Source organism: Pipistrellus kuhlii, unplaced genomic scaffold, assembly GCF_014108245.1.
Source record: "Pipistrellus kuhlii isolate mPipKuh1 unplaced genomic scaffold, mPipKuh1.p scaffold_m20_p_66, whole genome shotgun sequence".
NCBI lineage: Eukaryota > Metazoa > Chordata > Mammalia > Chiroptera > Vespertilionidae > Pipistrellus > Pipistrellus kuhlii.
The window spans coordinates 1,150,052-1,167,193 of NW_023425569.1; the positions used below are offsets into that span (position 1 = coordinate 1,150,052).

Below are 17,142 nucleotides of genomic sequence, written 5' to 3' on the forward strand. Positions count from 1 at the left end.
GACTCCGTAGCAGCCTCTCAGCGGCCGGGCGCTGGGCAGGGCGGTGTGAGCACGGTGGAGGGGGAGGAGGTGGAGCTGAGGGCCAGGTCGGGCGCTGGGCAGGGCGGTGATGAGCAGGGTGGAGGGGGGAGGAGGTGGAGCTGAGGGCCAGGTCGGGCGCTGGGCAGGGCGGTGATGAGCAGGGTGGAGGGGGAGGAGGTGGAGCTGAGGACCATCCTCTCAGGAGGACTCGGTCAGAAGCAGGGACGTGCAGTGTGGTGCTGCGTGGGCACAGGGCCGTGTCAGGCCTGGGCCCGGGCGGGCAGCCGGTCTGTGGAGGTGGGGACGCCGGTGGCATCCTGAGTGCAGGGAGCAGGCTGCTGGGCCACATGCCGCTGGCGTGTGCTTCTGCCCGTGCCCAGCACTGTGACCTGGCTGGGCAGTGTCCCCACCTCCATAGTGACCTGGTCAGTTCCTCAGCCAGGCCTTGTCCCCTGAGCCGTGGGCAGCGGTGCCCGGTGCTCCAGGCCTGCAGGCCTCTCCTGAGGCCACACCTCGGCGAGCAGCTTCTCGGGGAGCCCTCCGCACACCCCGGGCCTCGGAGGACCGAGGACAGGGCCGGAGGGCGCTCCCCTCCGTGCTCGTGCCTGCCAGGAGAGGCAGAGCTGGTGGGCCCCCGGATTGAGGCCGGGAGCCCTCACACGGACGGGGCCGCGTGTCCCCGGCTCGGTGCTGGGGCATCTTCTGCAGGGCTCTGGCCTGTGAGGCCCTCACCGTGGGCGGGGCCTCCAGCACCGGGCCACGTGTGCCTTCACAGGCCCATTGCTGAGCTGACCGGGCCCTCATGGTGATCTCGGGGTGGCTGGGGTGCCACAGGTGTTGGGACCCACCTTCACGGTCGGGCCCCGTGGCAGTGTGTCTGGTTTGGCCCTGTCCTCACCCCCGGGAGCTGGCTGGTGGGTGTCACACAGGGGGACATCTGTCAGGGCGGAGAGGGAGACGAGCCTGTCCCAGGGCCCGTGGCCTGCCCGCCCACATGCCCGGGCTTCCCAGGTGTATGGTGAGGTCCTGGGGGCGGTGAGGTCCCGGGGGCGGGGAGGTCCCGGGTGTGTGGTGAGGTCCCGGGGGCGGGGAGGGCCCGGGGGCGGGGAGGTCCCGAGGAGGTCCCGGGGGCCCCGGGCGGGAGGTTCTGGCAGCTGGTGGTGCAGGAGTGAGAGGCAGAGCCCGCAGTGAGCGGGCTGGCGGGTGGGGGCCGGCCTGAGGTGGGGGTGTGCGCCGGGGTGTCCGGCGAGGACGTGCTGCCCCGTGAGGGCCGTCTGCGCGGGCGCCCGTGTGCCCTCGGCCGCGCCGCCTGTCTGTGCTGTGTGTGCTTCTCCGTCACTAACCGCTTCCTCCTCTGCTGCCGCCGCCCCGCCCAGTTCGAGGCCCCGGGGCCGTTCTCGGAGCAGGCCAGCCTGCTGGACCTGGACTTTGACCCCCTGCCCGCGGCGAGCCCCGTGAAGGCGCCCACGCCCTCCGGTCAGGTTGGTCCGATCTGCCACCCCTGTGCCCGCCGGCATCCGGGCCGCGGGCCCTGGGCTCCTGTCTGTCCCCCGGCCGTGAGGGCCCGTGGGCCCGGCCCGCTCCCACTCCCCTCCCTCCGGGCCTCGCCCCTCTGCCAGTCCAGCACGGGAACGGAAGGGACAGGGCGGGCCCGGGGGAGGGCCGTGGCCTCACCTGGCAGCGGTCAGCTTCTCCAGCGCCCGCGCCTGTCCTGCGGCAGCCCTGTCGGGGTGCCCCGGCCTGGGTGGCAGTCTCCGGAGCGCTGTCCGGGACTCGGCCTCCGGGGACCCAGCCTGGCTCAGGCTGACCTGTGCCTGCCGGCTCGAGGGCCCTGGGGGGGTGGGGCGGGTCACCTGCTGCTTGCTGCCCGCTAACTCCTGTGCTAACTCTGTGCTTCTCCCCCTGCTGCCTCAGCCCATCCCCTGGGACCTCTGGGAGGTAAGCCTGCTGCTCCGCGCGGTCCCGCCGCCCTCTGCGTGGGGCCCGCTCAGCGTGAGCACAGCCGCTCCTGTGCGGCTGCCGCCAGCGGCTCCTCTTCTGGGGCTCCTGCCCGCCAGCCCCGTGGGGAGGGCCCTGCCCCCCAGCCCCGTGGGGAGGGCCCTGCCCCCCAGCCCCGTGGGGAGGGCCCCTGCTCGTCAGCCCCATGGGGAGGGCCCCTGCTCGTCAGCCCCATGGGGAGGGCCCCTGCCCGCCAGCCCCATGGGGAGGGCCCTGCCCCCCAGCCCCGTGGGGAGGGCCCTGCCCCCCAGCCCCGTGGGGAGGGCCCCTGCTCGTCAGCCCCATGGGGAGGGCCCCTGCTCGTCAGCCCATGGGGAGGGCCCCTGCTCGTCAGCCCCATGGGGAGGGCCCTGCCCGCCAGCCCCGTGGGGAGGGCCCTGCCCGCCAGCCCATGGGGAGGGCCCCTTGGTTTCACTTGGGAAGGGTCCTCCCGGATGGCCCGGTGCCAGGGCCTGAGCGGCCTCCACCCCGGCCAGCTGGCTGACTTCCCATCGGAGGCCTGGGGCGGGGTCTCTGCCTTTGACAGGCTTTGTCCCCAGAGGCCACAGGGGGCCACATCGGGGCCACAGGGGGCAGGGTGGGGGGAGGGAAAGGTGAGCTGGCGGCTCTGCACGGGCTCCGAGGCAGGGACGGGCCTGTGGAAGGGCTGGCGACGCGCCTCGGCCAGGCTGGGCGGCTGGGACAGCCCGTGGAAGGGCTGACTGGAGGGCCTGGGGGAGTTTCAGGGGGACTGGGACATGGAGGCAGGTGCCCCACAGGGTGGGCGTCTGTCCGGGCTCTGGCCAGCGCTGCCCCTGTGCCAGCACCGGCGGCTCACGCCTGTCTCTGTCTCGTGCCCTGCCCACCGCCCGCCCCCCCGGCTCCCGCCCTCCCCCCTTCTCCGTGGTGCCTGCCACCAGCCCGCAGAGGGGCCAGCTGGCAGCTCACCTCCCAGCGAGCCCAACGCTGCCGAGGGCACCTTTGCCGTGGCCTGGCCCGGCCGGGCGGCCGAGCCAGGGCCTGCCCAAGTAAGTGCCGCCTGCCAGCCCCGTCTGCCCCCGGAACGGGGTGTAGCTCGGAAGAGGAGCCTAGAGGAGGGAGCTTAGGATGGACACGCTGCGCGAGCCAGGGGTGACGCAGGGCCACGGGCCCTGCCTGGGATGGGCAGTCACCGTGCTCGGGCGGCTGGCTCAGAGCACCCCTCCCCGGAGGGAGGAGCATGCGGAGCACCGCGGGGTTAGGGTGAGGACTGTCAGAGCCTCCTCCCTCGCCCCCTGCAGTGCCATCCCCCTCCGAAGAGCGAGGGGTGCGGATCGCTCCCAGGGCTGGCAGTGGCCGAGGGGGGCTGGCCCGGGGCAGCCGGCTGCACCAGGGGCCCCTGACCCTGCCCAGCCACCCCCCATCCCGGTGCCCAGCCTGCGCCCGCCCTCTTCCCGGAGCAGCCTGCGGGCCGGCGGCCAGGCGGGGCTGGTGGCCAGGCGCCTCGGCTTGGGCCTCGGCGGGCCTGTGAGGGCGATGTCGGGCCAGCTGCTCCCAAGCCCAGGACCTCGCTCTGCTCCAGGGCTCCTGGCCGGTCAGACGCTGGCCGGCTCCAGGCGCCTCGCGGCGCTGCCCCTGGCCCTGCCTGTCCACGGTGGCCCGTCTGACCGGCTGCGTTTATGTTGCAGCCGGCAGAGGCCTCGGAGGCGGCAGGAGGCACCCAGGAGCCCGGGGACACAGCAGCCGGGGAAGCAGCCTCGGTGAGACCCAGGGCTGGCCCTGCCCTGCCTCTCCTCCCCGCTGTCTGTCTGTCTGCTGCTCGCCTGTCTGTGCCCCAGCTCTGTGTGCTGCAGTTTCCGCGGGGGGGCTGGAGGCAGGCTGGGCTGGTGCCAGCCAGCACCCCTCGCCACCCCCCTCCTGCCCCCTCCCGCCCCCTCCCGCCCCCTCCCCACACCCCTCCCGCCCCCCTCTCCACACCCTCCCTGCCCCCCTTGCCACCCCCCTCCTGCCCCCTCCCGCCCCCTCCCGCCCCCCTCTCCACACCCTCCTGCCCCCCTTGCCACCCCCTCCTGCCCCCTCCCGCCCCCTCCCGCCCCCCTCTCCCACACCCTCCCTGCCCCCCTTGCCACCCCCCTCCTGCCCCTCCCGCCCCCCCCCCGCCCCCTCCCGCCCCCCTCCCGCTCACGGACACGCTCCCTCCCAGAACTCGCTGCCGGCCGTGGTGGTGGAGACCTTCTCCGCGGTGAACGGGGCGGTGGAGGGCAGCGGCGGGGGTGCGCGCGTGGACCTGCCCCCGGGGTTCATGTTCAAGGTAAGGCCCGGCCCAGCCCCAGCTCGCCGGTCCCTGCCCAGGTGTCCTGGGGCGGGGGAGGCCGGCGATGGAGTTGGCCCGAAGCCGCCTCCCTCCTGCAGCGCCTGCCACTGGCTGGCGAGCTGGCACTGCTCCCGCGCTCCTGGCCGCGCACACCGGCCGCAGGGCCAGGCCTCCGAGCGCGGGTGAGCAGCTCCCGCACCCCCGCAGGTGCAGGCCCAGCATGACTACGCCGCCACCGACACGGACGAGTTGCAGCTCAAGGCGGGGGACGTGGTGCTGGTGATCCCCTTCCAGAACCCCGAGGAGCAGGTGGGCCCCGTACCTGTCCTCCTCACGCCCTTCGCCCGCTCCCTCCTTCCGTCCCTCCGTCAGTCCGTCCCTCCCTCCCTTCCTCCTTCTGTCCCTTTATCCCTCTATCCCTCCGTCCGTCCCTCCCTCCGTCCCTCCCTCTGTCCCTCCCTCCATCTCTCTATCCCTCCATCCCTCCGTCCCTTCCTCTGTCCCTCCCTCCATCTCTCTATCCCTCCATCCCTCCGTCCCTCCCTCCCTCCCTCCATCCCTCTATCCCTCCTTCCGTCCCTCCGTCCGTCCCTCCCTCCGTCCCTCCCTCTGTCCCTCCCTCCATCTCTCTATCCCTCCATCCCTCCGTCCCTCCCTCCTTCCCTCCCTCTGTCCCTCCCTCCATCTCTCTATCCCTCCATCCCTCCGTCCCTCCCTCCGTCCCTCCCTCTGTCCCTCCCTCCATCTCTCTATCCCTCCATCCCTCCGTCCCTCCCTCCTTCCCTTCCTCTGTCCCTCCCTCCATCTCTCTATCCCTCCATCCTTCCGTCCCTTCCTCCCTCCCTCCGACTTTCCCTCCCTCTGTCTATCTGGTCCCCCACATGCCTCTCCTCTCTCCCCACGCTTCCTTGCACGCCTCAGCTCTGTAGGCTTCCTTCTCCATACTTCCCTGTGTACCCCCCACCCCCCTCCACCGGGGCCGTCCTTCCGTGAACCTCCTGGCTTCTCCTTATCTGCCTGGGCGGGGGGCGGGGGGCGGGGGGGAGCTCCGTGGGGGCAAGCTTGGCGGCCCTGTCTCCTGGGTGGGCCGGCTGCTGTGTGCACTGGCTGTGGCTGCAGCAGGACTCACTGTGGGTGTCGGGGTGTTGGCAGGGGGTTGGGGGTGCCCCTTGATATCCAGGTGACATCTGCAGTGCCCAGGGGTCCTGGTTGGACTGGCCTACTTAGTCCTCCGCACCTCCGGGGGGTTTGGCTGACAGGGCTGAGGGTGGGAGGAGGCTGGTTGGGAAGGAGGAGGTCCTGGGCGGCTCAGGGCACCGCACTGCAGCCACGGGCGGGGGTGAGGAATGAGGTTCCCGGCTGATGCCCGTCAGCGGCTCCTCCTGAACCTCGGTCGCAGCCCTGGTGGGGCGGGTTTCAGGGCAGAATCCTGGCTCTGCCCCTGCCTGCCATCTGGGCCAGCAGGAGTGGCTCAGGTAGGACAGAGGACAGAGAGGGAAGCGATGGGGATGCAGGTGGCACCTGGCATAGCTCAGCTGCAGGCCTGGGGCAGGGTCTGGGCCCGGGAGATGTCGGGACCTGGGAGGGTCGGGTCTGGGGCAGAGGCTGGGGGGTGCCTCGGGCTCCTCTGGAAGCCTGCTGTCCTGGGCTGATTGGGGGTTCGGGAGGGTGGCCAAGTCCTTGGCAGGTGCCTGTGAACGGTGGGGAGCTCCTGGCTGGGACTGAGGGCTGTCAGACACGCCCAGAGCAGGGCCGCGGTCAGGCCGACTTCCAGGGTCCGGGGTGACGAGGTCCCGCCAGAGGACGGGGTTAACCCACCTGCCGAAGGGCGGACGGTCCTGGCAGCTGGGCTTGGGTCTGGGGAGGTTAGCAGGGAAGGCTGCCTGGAGGAGCGTTCTTTCGGGGGCGGACAGCTTCCCAGAGATCCCCGGCCACACACAGCCTGCGGGTCCAGCACCCTCCTTGGCGCCCGATCAGCCTGCGCTCTGCCCCCCAGGACGAAGGCTGGCTCATGGGCGTGAAGGAGAGCGACTGGAACCAGCACAAGGAGCTGGACAAGTGCCAGGGCGTCTTCCCCGAGAACTTCACGGAGCGTGTGCAGTGAGGCCGTGTGCGGGGCGTCTGTGTGAACACCTTCTCCCCAAGTGTGTGTGTTCTTTTTTTTGTTTTTGAACTTTTTGGAGAGCAAAGGGAATCGAGGAGAGACCTGAGCCGAGAGGCGTCTCCCGAAGAGGAGGGGGCTTTCCGAAGAGCCGGTCCGGCAGCGGGAGTCGCCAGCCTCCGATGCTGCTGTCCCCTAGTTGAGTTCCTGGCTGCCGCCACCGCCAGCGCCCTCCGGGGTCCACAGCCGCGTCCGGCCCGGTGGGCCCCGGCTGCGGAGCCGCCGCGCTTGCCTGAAGCTTTGGCTGAGCCACCTGGCCAGGGTCCTCCTTTCCTGCCCTGCTGGGCGTGGGGTCCAGTCCCCCTAGACACCTTAGGACCAGACCGCTGTCTGGCCTGGCCCTGCCCCGCAGGCGTCTGTGTGCTGTTTGACAATAAACCTTAGTGTTCAAAACAATGAGACAGCCCGACAGAAGCTCGGGAAGTGCGTGTTCTCTCCATTCCTGTCTGTGCGTCGTCACCGGTACCTGTGCTCCCCGCCTGGGCGTGTGCTGGCAGAGGCCGGTTCCTGGGTCGCCACCAGCTGCACCACCAGCCCTGTGAGTCCGCTGGGCGGCTCCTCCCCTCCCCTCTCTCCTCCCCTCACGGCGGCCCTGCGGGAGCTGGATGGCATGCAGAGGCAGGAACCAGGGACAGCGAGGGAAGAGGGGCTGCAGAGCCAGCTGCGTGCCGAGAGGTCTGCTGGGGCCCTGGCCGTGCTGTGTCAGTGCTGTCCAGGGACCGGAGGGTCTTCGGTGCGGTTTCTGGTCCAGGGCACATCCCTCGGTTGCAGGTTTGGGGTTGGGCAGAAGGCACCAGTTGATGTGTCTCTCACAATGATGTTTTTCTCTCTCCCCTCCACTCTCTAAAGATCAATGAAAAAATAAACTCAGGTGAGGATTAAAAAGAAGTTTACTAGGTGCCGCCCTGAGTGGTGTGATTTAATAGACGTGAGAACTCGGGGTCGGGGGCCGGGGTTCCGGGTCAGGTGAGGGAACAGGAGGTTGGTTTGTGGCTCGCAGGTGAGCGGTGGGGGGTCTGAGCCTGGTGCCGGGGCCCACGCTCGGCCCCAGCTCCTCCGTCCAGTCCGTGCAGGGCCGATGCAGGTCAGTGTGTGCGGGGACACGGCCCCGGGCCCAGAGGGACACCCGCCCTCCGGTCCCCGCAGCCTCCCTCAGAGCCGGTCCCACCGCTGGGCCCCGCGTCCGCAGCCCTGTGAGGCTTGTGGGGGGGGGCCCCGTGTAAGCTCGCTCCCACGCTCATGCCCCGTTTCCCGGAAGGCCAGGGCGGCCGGATCGGAGTTCAGTTGTGGCCGAGGGGACAGCTCCTCCCGCTGGCAGGGAGTCTTTCCTGGGGGTCCAGCCTAATACCCACTCCAGCTTTCCAATGATTGCCCAAGCACTGATACCCTGTGCTAAATTCTCTCCTGCCTAACAGAGTGAAGATCTAAAAACATTTTGGATCCTCTACTTTCACTGAAAACAAAGCTGCACAGGGTCAGGTCTGAGAAGGGGTGAGGGGACATGGAAGGCTCCCTTTTGTCTCAGTTTCCTCTTCTGTGGAACGAGACCAAAGATTATCTGTTCATAGTTACTGAAGACCGTGGCAGATGTGTTTCCCGAAGATGGCCACGTTTCCCATCCCTCCCGTGGCCTTGCCACTTTCCGCCACGTCCTCTCTCGAAGGGGGCTGACCTCTGAATGCCAAGGCCAAAAGGCGCAGGGCTGCAGTCCCGCCCACCCGCCAGGGTTTCCAGCTCCAGCTCTGCCATGCCGCTCGCTCGGGGCTCTGTCTTGCTTGCGGCCTCGCCCTCCTGGCTTGCTTCCCCTCCTTGCTGCACATCATGGCTCACCTGCTGGTGCTGTTGGGCCTGGTGGGCGGGGTAAAAGCTCAGGTTGGGCCTTGCACCTCCTGGTTCCTGTGTGCTGCTGCCCCCTGGGCCCCGTGGCCCCTATTCCTGCCGCTGTCTGACGGGGGCCAGATGCCCACATGCTGCACATGGCCTTCGGGGACTGCTGTGGCCCCAGGAAAGCCTCTCCTCTCCATCCCCAGCTCCCGTGCCCTGATCCCAGGCCCACTTCCACCAAAGGAGAGATCTGACCGTGTAGCTGCCCGAGACTGAGACCAAGCAACTCCAAGGTCCCTGGACCCCAAATTTCTGCCAGCCAAGGTGGTTGGCCAGCTGACCCCACCCTGATCAAGGTGTTGGGGGTGATCCAGCACGAATCAGGCAAGTTTGGGAATCAGGCAAGTTTGCTGGCTGCAGGGGGTGTCACAGTGACCGGTCGTTAGGTCATTAAGGCTGTGACAGCATTATGGTCTCTAGCTTTTTATATATATACATGTTCTCTTATAGTTTCAGTCTTGCCTCTGAATTCTTTCCTAGCCAGAACTTAAGTACTGAGGTTGCTGAACCCAGGTCCAATCTGACTCCACTAGTCTATTTCCTGGTGCTGTTTATAGCTGCCTACAACACAATGATGTACAGGATCTCAGAGCTATTATATAAATAAGATAGTTATTCCCAAACTTCCCGAGGTTCCAAATCCACAGAACCAATTATTAGCCGTGCCTGTGAACTGTCAATATTTTTCAGTGATAGATTTATGTAGTGCCTTTTGCACATTTCTGAGAGAGAGAGAGAGAGAGAGAGAGAGAGAGAGAGAGGAGAGAGAGAGAGAGAGAGAGGAGAGGAGAGGAGAGGAGAGAGAGAGAGAGGGAGAGATTAGATGACTATTTCGAGCGACTCTATCGATCGAGAGAGAGAGAGAGAGAGAAAGCTCTTTGCTTTCACTTGGAAGGATTACAAGTTTACTTGGGCAGTAATGCCCCAGGGATATACAGACAGTCCCATCTATTGTTTTAGATACTAAAAACGGATTTGAATGGTGTTGAATTTTTCAGATATTCTGCTCTAATCCAATGTGTAGATACTTTATTTTTTTTCTGTTTACTCAATTTATTGGGGTGACACTTGTTAATAAAATTTTACATGTTTCAGGTGTGTAGATGCTTTATTTTTATGCTCTAGGACATATTAGACTCCCAAGAAGATGCAATATACTTATTGCACCAGTTAGCTATAAAAGGACATAATATCTCAAAAGATAAGCTTCAGTTTTGCTTACCTCAAGTAAAATGCCCTGGCCCTCTCGTATCTAAAGATGGGCTACCCATTGAGCCTAAAAGACACGGAGGAGTCCCATCTTTCCCTCTCCAAAGACATGAAAGCAGCTCAGAGGAGTCCTGGATTTGACTAGATAATGTTGCAATTGGGTTCCAAATTTTTTCATTAAAAAGCTGGCACATGGCCTTCGGGGACTGCTGTGGCCACCAGGAAAGCCTCCCTGGGCCTTTTGTAGGAGGAACTCCTGGACAGGATCCACCCGGAGAAAACCGGCACCCAGCAGGCACGTGGGTTTAGAGCACAGCTCTGTGTCCTGGAAAGCCCACGACCCTGGTCCAATCCAGCACAGCTGGGTGGGAAACGAGTTCTAAAATCGCTAAGGAAAATCTACAGCTCCCGCTCTGGGTCACCTTTCTAACTTTTTACATACAAAAATAAAGGAAATGCTTTGAAAATTTTAACTCAGAAACACTCTTGACTGAAAGCCCTGGAATAACAAAAGGAACAAATACAGAGAAATGCATGACATTTGCTAACCGACCTACACCTTCTGCTCCTGGTTGATGTGGACACTGCCCTTCCAGCTCCCAGTTGGTCCACGTGGCAAGGACCATTCTTTTCCTTATGCATGTCTGGAAAAGTAAACACACTTACTGAAAATAAATAGGTGCAAAATTAAAGTTTCAAAGCCTCCCTCCACTCCTACCCAAAGCCACTCAGTTCCCCTCCTCTAAGGCTCCAATACTATTGGTTGCTTAGGTACTCTTCTAGGAATATTCAATTGCACATCACACACACCCACACGTCTATGTTAGTATACTATGTGCACTTTTAAATAAAATGCTCACTATAGGATGTTTTTCCACTGGTTTTTAGAGACAGTGGAAGGGAGAGGAAAAGACAGAGAAATATTGATGTCAGAGAAACACATCAATTAGTTACTTCCTACAGGAGCCAGACCAGGGCCCATCCAGGAAGAACCTGCAACTGAATTACATACCTTTGACTGAATTGAACCTTGGACTTGCAGGCTGATGCTCTATCCACTGAGCAAACAAGCTAAGGCTGCACTTTCTTTACATAATAATATATCCTGGAGATTTTCCACATCATTTTCTTTTTTGGCTGCCAGCTATTTATTGTATTGTACCATAATTTATTTTCTACTAGAGACGCAGTGCATGACATTCGTGCACTGCTATGGTCCCTAGTGGCTGCCAGCTGTTGGCAGGAGCCTCCCTCCCTTCCGCCAGCCAGTCAGGAGACAATTTGCATACTACACTTCCATTATATAGGATTCTCTTGTTGGAGGCAGTCATATGATTGCCTATATTTTGCTATTAAAAACACTATATGAGAGCCTGCATTCAACTAGAATTTCACACTAGTGTGCCTCTCAGGAAGATGTATTCCTAGAAGTGACATTGTTGGGTGTGACCATCTGTGTTCACTATTGTGGGCCGTGGGCCTACGGCAGGAGAAACTCCTGGACACTATACACCTAGGACAGACGGGCACCCAGTCTTGGCAGCAGTCACGGCGGGTCGGAGGCACAGGAGCGCGGCCTGGAGAAGAGGCAGCACGTGCTGGATGGTGGGCGAGGGCCTGGCTGGCCGGGAGAAAAGGGACGCTGAGTTCGTAAGGGCAAACACCAGAATTAGTTTCACTGTAAAACTGATTTTATCTGGATATTGGCTAAAACATGGACTGAGCTAGTTTGCTGAATGTTACCCATCAAGAGCTTGTTTCCTGGCCACGGCTCGGGCCCTGTGACTGCTACGTATGCTCTTGACAATTTTATTTATTTATTTATTTATTTATTTATTTATTTATTTATTTATTTATTTTTTATTTAAGTATTTTCTTTTTTCTTTTCTTTTTTCTTTTTTTCTTTTTTCTTTATTATTTATTTATTTATTTATTTTTTTAAATCAATCTTTATTGTTCATATTATTACAAAGGTTCCTCATTTCTTTCCCCCTCCACCAGGCTCCCACCCCACCCTCCGCCCCCTCCCCTCCCCCATTGTCCTCATCCATATGTGCAGTTTATGTTCAGTCTCTTCCTCCCTCCCTTTCCCCGATAGTAAATCCCTTTTCAGATAGTAAATCAGTTACTTAGCATTTTCTCATATCAATAATACCTCCACATGCCCAATGATACACTTCACACAAAAGACATTTCCAAATAGGTCAACCAGCCTCATCCAGGCCCCACCCAAGGCACTCACAGATCAACACCCCAGCACTATACTAACTCAACACATCCAGATCTAAGCCTTCATCACTTGATTCAGCAGACCCTCAAGTTCCCACAAAAGTTTCCAGCCATGTCTGAGAGGCAGCCGTGGGGCAGGGGCAGGTGAGGAGTGAGCTGTTCTGGGCCTGGCTGCTCTGGGCCTGGCCTCTGTTGCTCTGGTTCGTTCCACAACCAGCTGTTCTGGGTCTGGTCACTGCCTCTCCCGACCTAGTTGCTCTGGACTTGGCTGCTGCTGCTCCGGGCCTGGCCGCACCCAACCCGGCTGCTTTGGGCCCGGCTGCTCCAGGCCTGGCTGCTCCCAGCCTGGCAGCTGCTGCTCCGGGCCTGGCCGCACCAAACCCGGCTGCTCCGGGCCTGGCTGCTCCCAGCCTGGCAGCCGCTGCTCCGGGCCTGGCCGCTCCCAGCCTGGCAGCTGCTGCTCCAGGCCTGGCCGCACCCGACCTGGCTGCTCCGGGCCTGGCCGCTCCCAGCCTGGCAGCTGCTGCTCCGGGCCTGGCCGCACCAGACCCGTCTGCTCTGGGCCTGGCTGCTCCCAGCCTGCCAGCCGCTGCTCCGGGCCTGGCCGCTCCCAGCCTGGCAGCTGCTGCTCCAGGCCTGGCCGCACCTGACCCGGCTGTTCCACGCCTGGCCGCTCTCAGCCTGGCAGCCACTGCTCCGGGCCTGGCTGCTCCCAGCCTGGCAGCTGCTGCTCTGGGCCTGGCCGCACCCAACCCGGCTGCTCTGGGCCCGGCTGCCCCGGGCCCGGCCGCTCTGACTCTGGCTTCTCCCGGCCTGGATGCTCCGGGCTTGGCTACTGCTGTTCTGGACCTGGCTGCTCCCAACCCGGCTTCTCCGGGCCCGGCCACTCCAGGTCTGGGTGTTCCTGGACTGGCCACCCTGGGCTTGGCCGCCTCCGCCTCAGGCCTGGCTGCCACTGCCCCAGGTCTGGCTGCTCCAGTGCTAGCTGTTGCTGCTCTGGTTCTGGCTGCTGCTGCTCTGGGGCCTGGCCGTTGCTGCTTTGTGCCTGGCCACTCTAGGCCTGGCCGCCGCTGTTCCAACATTCTGTCCTTTTTTTTTTTTTTTTTTTTTTTTAAATGCATTTATGTTGCAATGTTGGCTGGTGAGTTGAGTTCTGACTTAGTCTTTGATTTTTCAAGATCTTCTTTGTATTCTTTCTTAAGTAATTTTACTATCTTTTGCTCTCACTTGATTTCTTCACATTGAGAACTTCTTTGGTTTCTTCCTCCTTGTCCTGGGAGCTCAGCAGGTTGGCCTGTGGCACCCCTTTGTTCTCCGTGGGCTCCTGCACTGCTTCAGCCTGTTGCCGGGGTCAGCGCTGCCCAGGAAGCAGCCCCCAGCCTTGGCTCCGTTGCCCGCGCTCAGCGGTCGAAGGCTCAGGGGCACCCCCCCACCTTGGGGCCCCGTCGCCCGGCTCCTTGCTGGTGCCTGGCTGGTTGGTGTCTGGCAGGGGCTCCTGCTCCTCGTCTCGTTCCTCCAGTCTGGAGCTTTTTTTCTCCTTCCCGCTAGGGGAGTCTAGGATCAGAGTCAACAGACTGTCCTCTGCCCGCAGTGTGTGCGACTCTGGGGGCTCCGCTTTTCGCCGCTCCCCTGGGATTCCGCCTCACAGCCCCGTCTTCCCCTGCCTGAGCCTGGGTCCCCAGGGTCTGGCCTAGGACTGGGGTTCAGAGCAGTTGAAACTGGGGCCCAACAGGGCTGGGGCTCCTGTTTCCTTCCCTCCAGGGCAATCCTGCATCAGAGTCAACATTCCTTCCCTTGCAAGCAATGTGCGCGACTCCGGGGGCTAGGCCTTTCTCCGCTCTCCCAGGACTCCACCTCACAGCCCCATCTCCCTCTGCTTGAGCTTGGGTCCCCAGGGATTGGCCTAGAACTGGGGTTCAGAGCAGTCCAGACTGAGGCTCAGCGCAGCTGGAGGCTTTGTTTCTTCCGGCTAGGGTAATCCAGCATCAGAGTCAACATTCAGTCCTCTGTGCACAATGTGCACGCGACTCCGGGGGTCCCGCCTTTCGCCGCTCCCCTGGGATTCTGCCTCACAGCCCCGTCTCCCCCTGCCGGAGCCTGGGTCCCCAGGGTCTGGCCCATAACTGGGGCTCAGTGCTGCTGGTTCGGGGGTTCAGCCCAGGCTGGGGGTTCTATTTCCTTCCTGCTAGGGAACGCCAGGCAGCACCCAGCCTCCTCCTCCTCTCCAGCTGCAACCTCTCTGCCTGTGCGTGTGTGCGGGCGCACAGCATGTTTCCGTACCTTAGGCTTTTTTTTAGCTCCTCTGATTTTCCTTCTGGTTTTCGCTTTCCTTCTTGTAGAATTTTCAGTCAGTCGACTGCCTGCAGCTCTGAGCGATGTCCACTCTACATTTTAGTTGTATTCCATTGAAATTGTTGTGTGCTGCTGTGGTTAGATGTCTACCTGAGCAGCCATCTTGGATCCTCTCTCTCTGATTTAATATTCCGCTCTTGACAATTTTAAAGCCATGTTTCATTCAGAAAAGATAGACTGGTCTTAAGCTAGAAGTAAAGAAAAGGGTGTCTCTGCATACAGACCACCAGGATCACTATTTAGCTGCTTCCATTGCAGTTCTCAGAAATGGCCCCAAGAGGGCACTAGAAACAGATTCTTCCAGGTTTAAAGGCCACGGTGCTCCAGCTGAAGCCACACCCATGTCTTGCCCGAGCTTCCTGGCCTCTTCCTAAGCTTCTGAAGCGCCAATTAGTAATTCTTAGCAGAGCTGGATGGCAGCAAAGAAGCCAGAAATGGGAAAGGAACAGACTGGAAGCGAGCCAGGAAATAAATCATGCAAAGGAGGAGAGCAATGCCACCAGCGCATCTGAGGGGGCTGCCCATGCAAGCGGCCAGCTGGAGCCACAGCTCCTGCCGCTCCCGGGTGCAGGGAGCTGTGCCCACAGACCCTGTCCACTCCCTGACCAGGGGCTGTGCCCACAGACCCTGTCCACTCCCTGACCGGGGGCTGTGCCCACAGACCCTGTCCACTCCCTGACTGGGGGCTGTGCCCACAGACCCTGTCCACTCCCTGACCAGGGGCTGTGCCCACAGACCCTGTCCACTCCCTGACCGGGGGCTGTGCCCACAGACCCTGTCCACTCCCTGACCGGGGGCTGTGCCCACAGACACTAGACACTGTCCACTCCCTGACCGGGGGCTGTGCCCACAGACACCGTCCACTCCCTGACCGGGGGCTGTGCCCACAGACCCTGTCCACTCCCTGACCGGGGGCTGTGCCCACAAACCCTGTCCACTCCCTGACCGGGGGCTGTGCCCACAGACACTGTCCACTCCCTGACCGGGGGCTGTGCCCACAAACCCTGTCCACTCCCTGACCGGGGGCTGTGCCCACAGACACTAGACACTGTCCACTCCCTGACCGGGGGCTGTGCCCACAGACCCTGTCCACTCCCTGACCGGGGGCTGTGCCCACAGACCCTGTCCACTCCCTGACTGGGGGCTGTGCCCACAGACACCGTCCACTCCCTGACTGGGGGCTGTGCCCACAGACACCGTCCACTCCCTGACTGGGGGCTGTGCCCACAGACCCTGTCCACTCCCTGACCGGGGGCTGTGCCCACAGACCCTGTCCACTCCCTGACCGGGGGCTGTGCCCATAGACACTGTCCACTCCCTGACCGGGGGCTGTGCCCACAGACACCGTCCACTCCCTGACCGGGGGCTGTGCCCACAGACCCTGTCCACTCCCTGACCGGGGGCTGTGCCCACAGACACCGTCCACTCCCTGACCGGGGGCTGTGCCCACAGACACTGTCCACTCCCTGACCGGGGGCTGTGCCCACAGACACTGTCCACTCCCTGACCGGGGGCTGTGCCCACAGACACTAGACACTCCCTGACTGGGGCTGTGCCCACAGACACTGTCCACTCCCTGACGGGGGGCTGTGCCCACAGACCCTGTCCACTCCCTGACCGGGGGCTGTGCCCACAGACACTGTCCACTCCCTGACCGGGGGCTGTGCCCACAGACCCTGTCCACTCCCTGACCGGGGGCTGTGCCCACAGACACTGTCCACTCCCTGACCGGGGCTGTGCCCACAGACCCTGTCCACTCCCTGACAGAGGGCTGTGCCCACAGACACCGTCCACTCCCTGACCGGGGCTGTGCCCACAGACCCTGTCCACTCCCTGACAGAGGGCTGTGCCCACAGACACTGTCCACTCCCTGATTGGGGGCTGTGCCCACAGACACTAGACACTGTCCACTCCCTGACCGGGGGCTGTGCCCACAGACCCTGTCCACTCCCTGACCGAGGGCTGTGCCCACAGACACTTTCCTGCTCCCCTGAGCAGACAGCAGTGCCGGCGCGGGAGGCCCGGGACTTGGGGGTCTGCCCAGCAACAGGCCGATTCTCAGGCGCATGGAGTCTCCGTTCAGTCCACGTGGAGTGAGGTTGTAATGACTGGATCTGACATATGAAAAAGGTTTTAAAAAGTAGTGCATTAAAGTGTATTTTAGCATTAGTTTATCTAGAATCTCTATGCATTTGTGGTGGAAGGGGTTTGTGGTAGCTTTTTTCACCATTTTCCCAGAACCAGAACTTCCTGCTTCTATTTTCCTAAGGAGAGAAATGCATAAAGTGCTTGGGAGGGAATTTTCAGTGCCCAGGCTTCGTGCCTTGTCTCTTACTCCCTGGAAGGCGCATCACCCAGGACACTCTCAGTTTCTCACAGGGAGGGGCGTCGGGGTCAGGGCCGTCCCGGCTCCCCTCCCGGGTGTCCTATCTGCGGTGGGCAGCCCTCAGAGGCCTGTGCTCCGCTGCAGCCCTGCCGTGGCCACTCCGCCCGAACCCCAGATGGCAGGTCCCGGTTCCTCTACCCGTCGTGGCGATGGCCGGGGAGTGTTTGTGGGAACCTTCCCGTTTGTACAGCTCCTGCGGGGGAGCTCACACACTGCTCCCAGGGGGATCCCGGTTCCCACGGAGGTTCGGCCTGTGGGTTTCTCAGCCACAGCAGCACAGACAGCAGACACACCCTGGACTCCTAACCCCCATCACTCCCTGTTCCCACCACCGGTCACTCCCTGTTCCCACCACTGATCACCAACTGTTCCCACCACCAGTCACTCCCTGTTCCCACCACCGATCACCAACTGTTCCCACCACCGGTCACTCCCTGTTCCCACCAGCGATCACTTTCTGTTCGCACCACTGATCATTCACTGTTCCCACCACCGATCACCAACTGTTCCCACCACAGGTCACTCCCTGTTCCCACCACCGAGCTCTCCCTGTTCCCACCACTGGTCACTCCCTGTTCCCACCACCGATCACCAGCTATTTCCACCACCGATCACTCCCTGTTCCCACCA

The 17,142-nt window shown here is 62.2% G+C and overlaps 1 protein-coding gene and 1 long non-coding RNA gene across 24 annotated transcripts in view; one reads left to right on the plus strand and one right to left on the minus strand.

Annotated features, from left to right (window-relative positions):
* Window positions 1-6,855, plus strand: part of BIN1 (bridging integrator 1) — a 56,255-nt gene extending 49,400 nt beyond the window's left edge. For 8 of the 23 annotated variants that reach the window (XM_036420340.2, XM_036420347.2, XM_036420346.2 and 5 more), the window contains 4 exons: window positions 3,666-3,737; window positions 4,181-4,288; window positions 4,499-4,600; window positions 6,288-6,855. In XM_036420340.2, the coding sequence (XP_036276233.1) occupies window positions 3,666-3,737; window positions 4,181-4,288; window positions 4,499-4,600; window positions 6,288-6,395 (390 nt within the window). In that variant the 3' untranslated portion in view covers window positions 6,396-6,855. Of the gene's footprint in view, window positions 1-1,397; window positions 1,503-1,935; window positions 1,960-2,918; window positions 3,027-3,665; window positions 3,738-4,180; window positions 4,289-4,498; window positions 4,601-6,287 lie in introns of all 23 variants that reach the window. The other 15 variants (XM_045575111.1, XM_036420330.2, XM_045575112.1 and 12 more) reach the window with 5 other exon arrangements.
* LOC123651599 lies at window positions 1,402-12,702 on the minus strand. Its single transcript, XR_006740418.1, has 3 exons — window positions 12,692-12,702; window positions 2,674-2,687; window positions 1,402-1,522 (listed from the first exon to the last, which is right to left on the minus strand). It is a non-coding gene; the product is annotated as an uncharacterized LOC123651599 (long non-coding RNA).
* Between the last annotated feature and the right edge of the window lie 4,440 nt (window positions 12,703-17,142).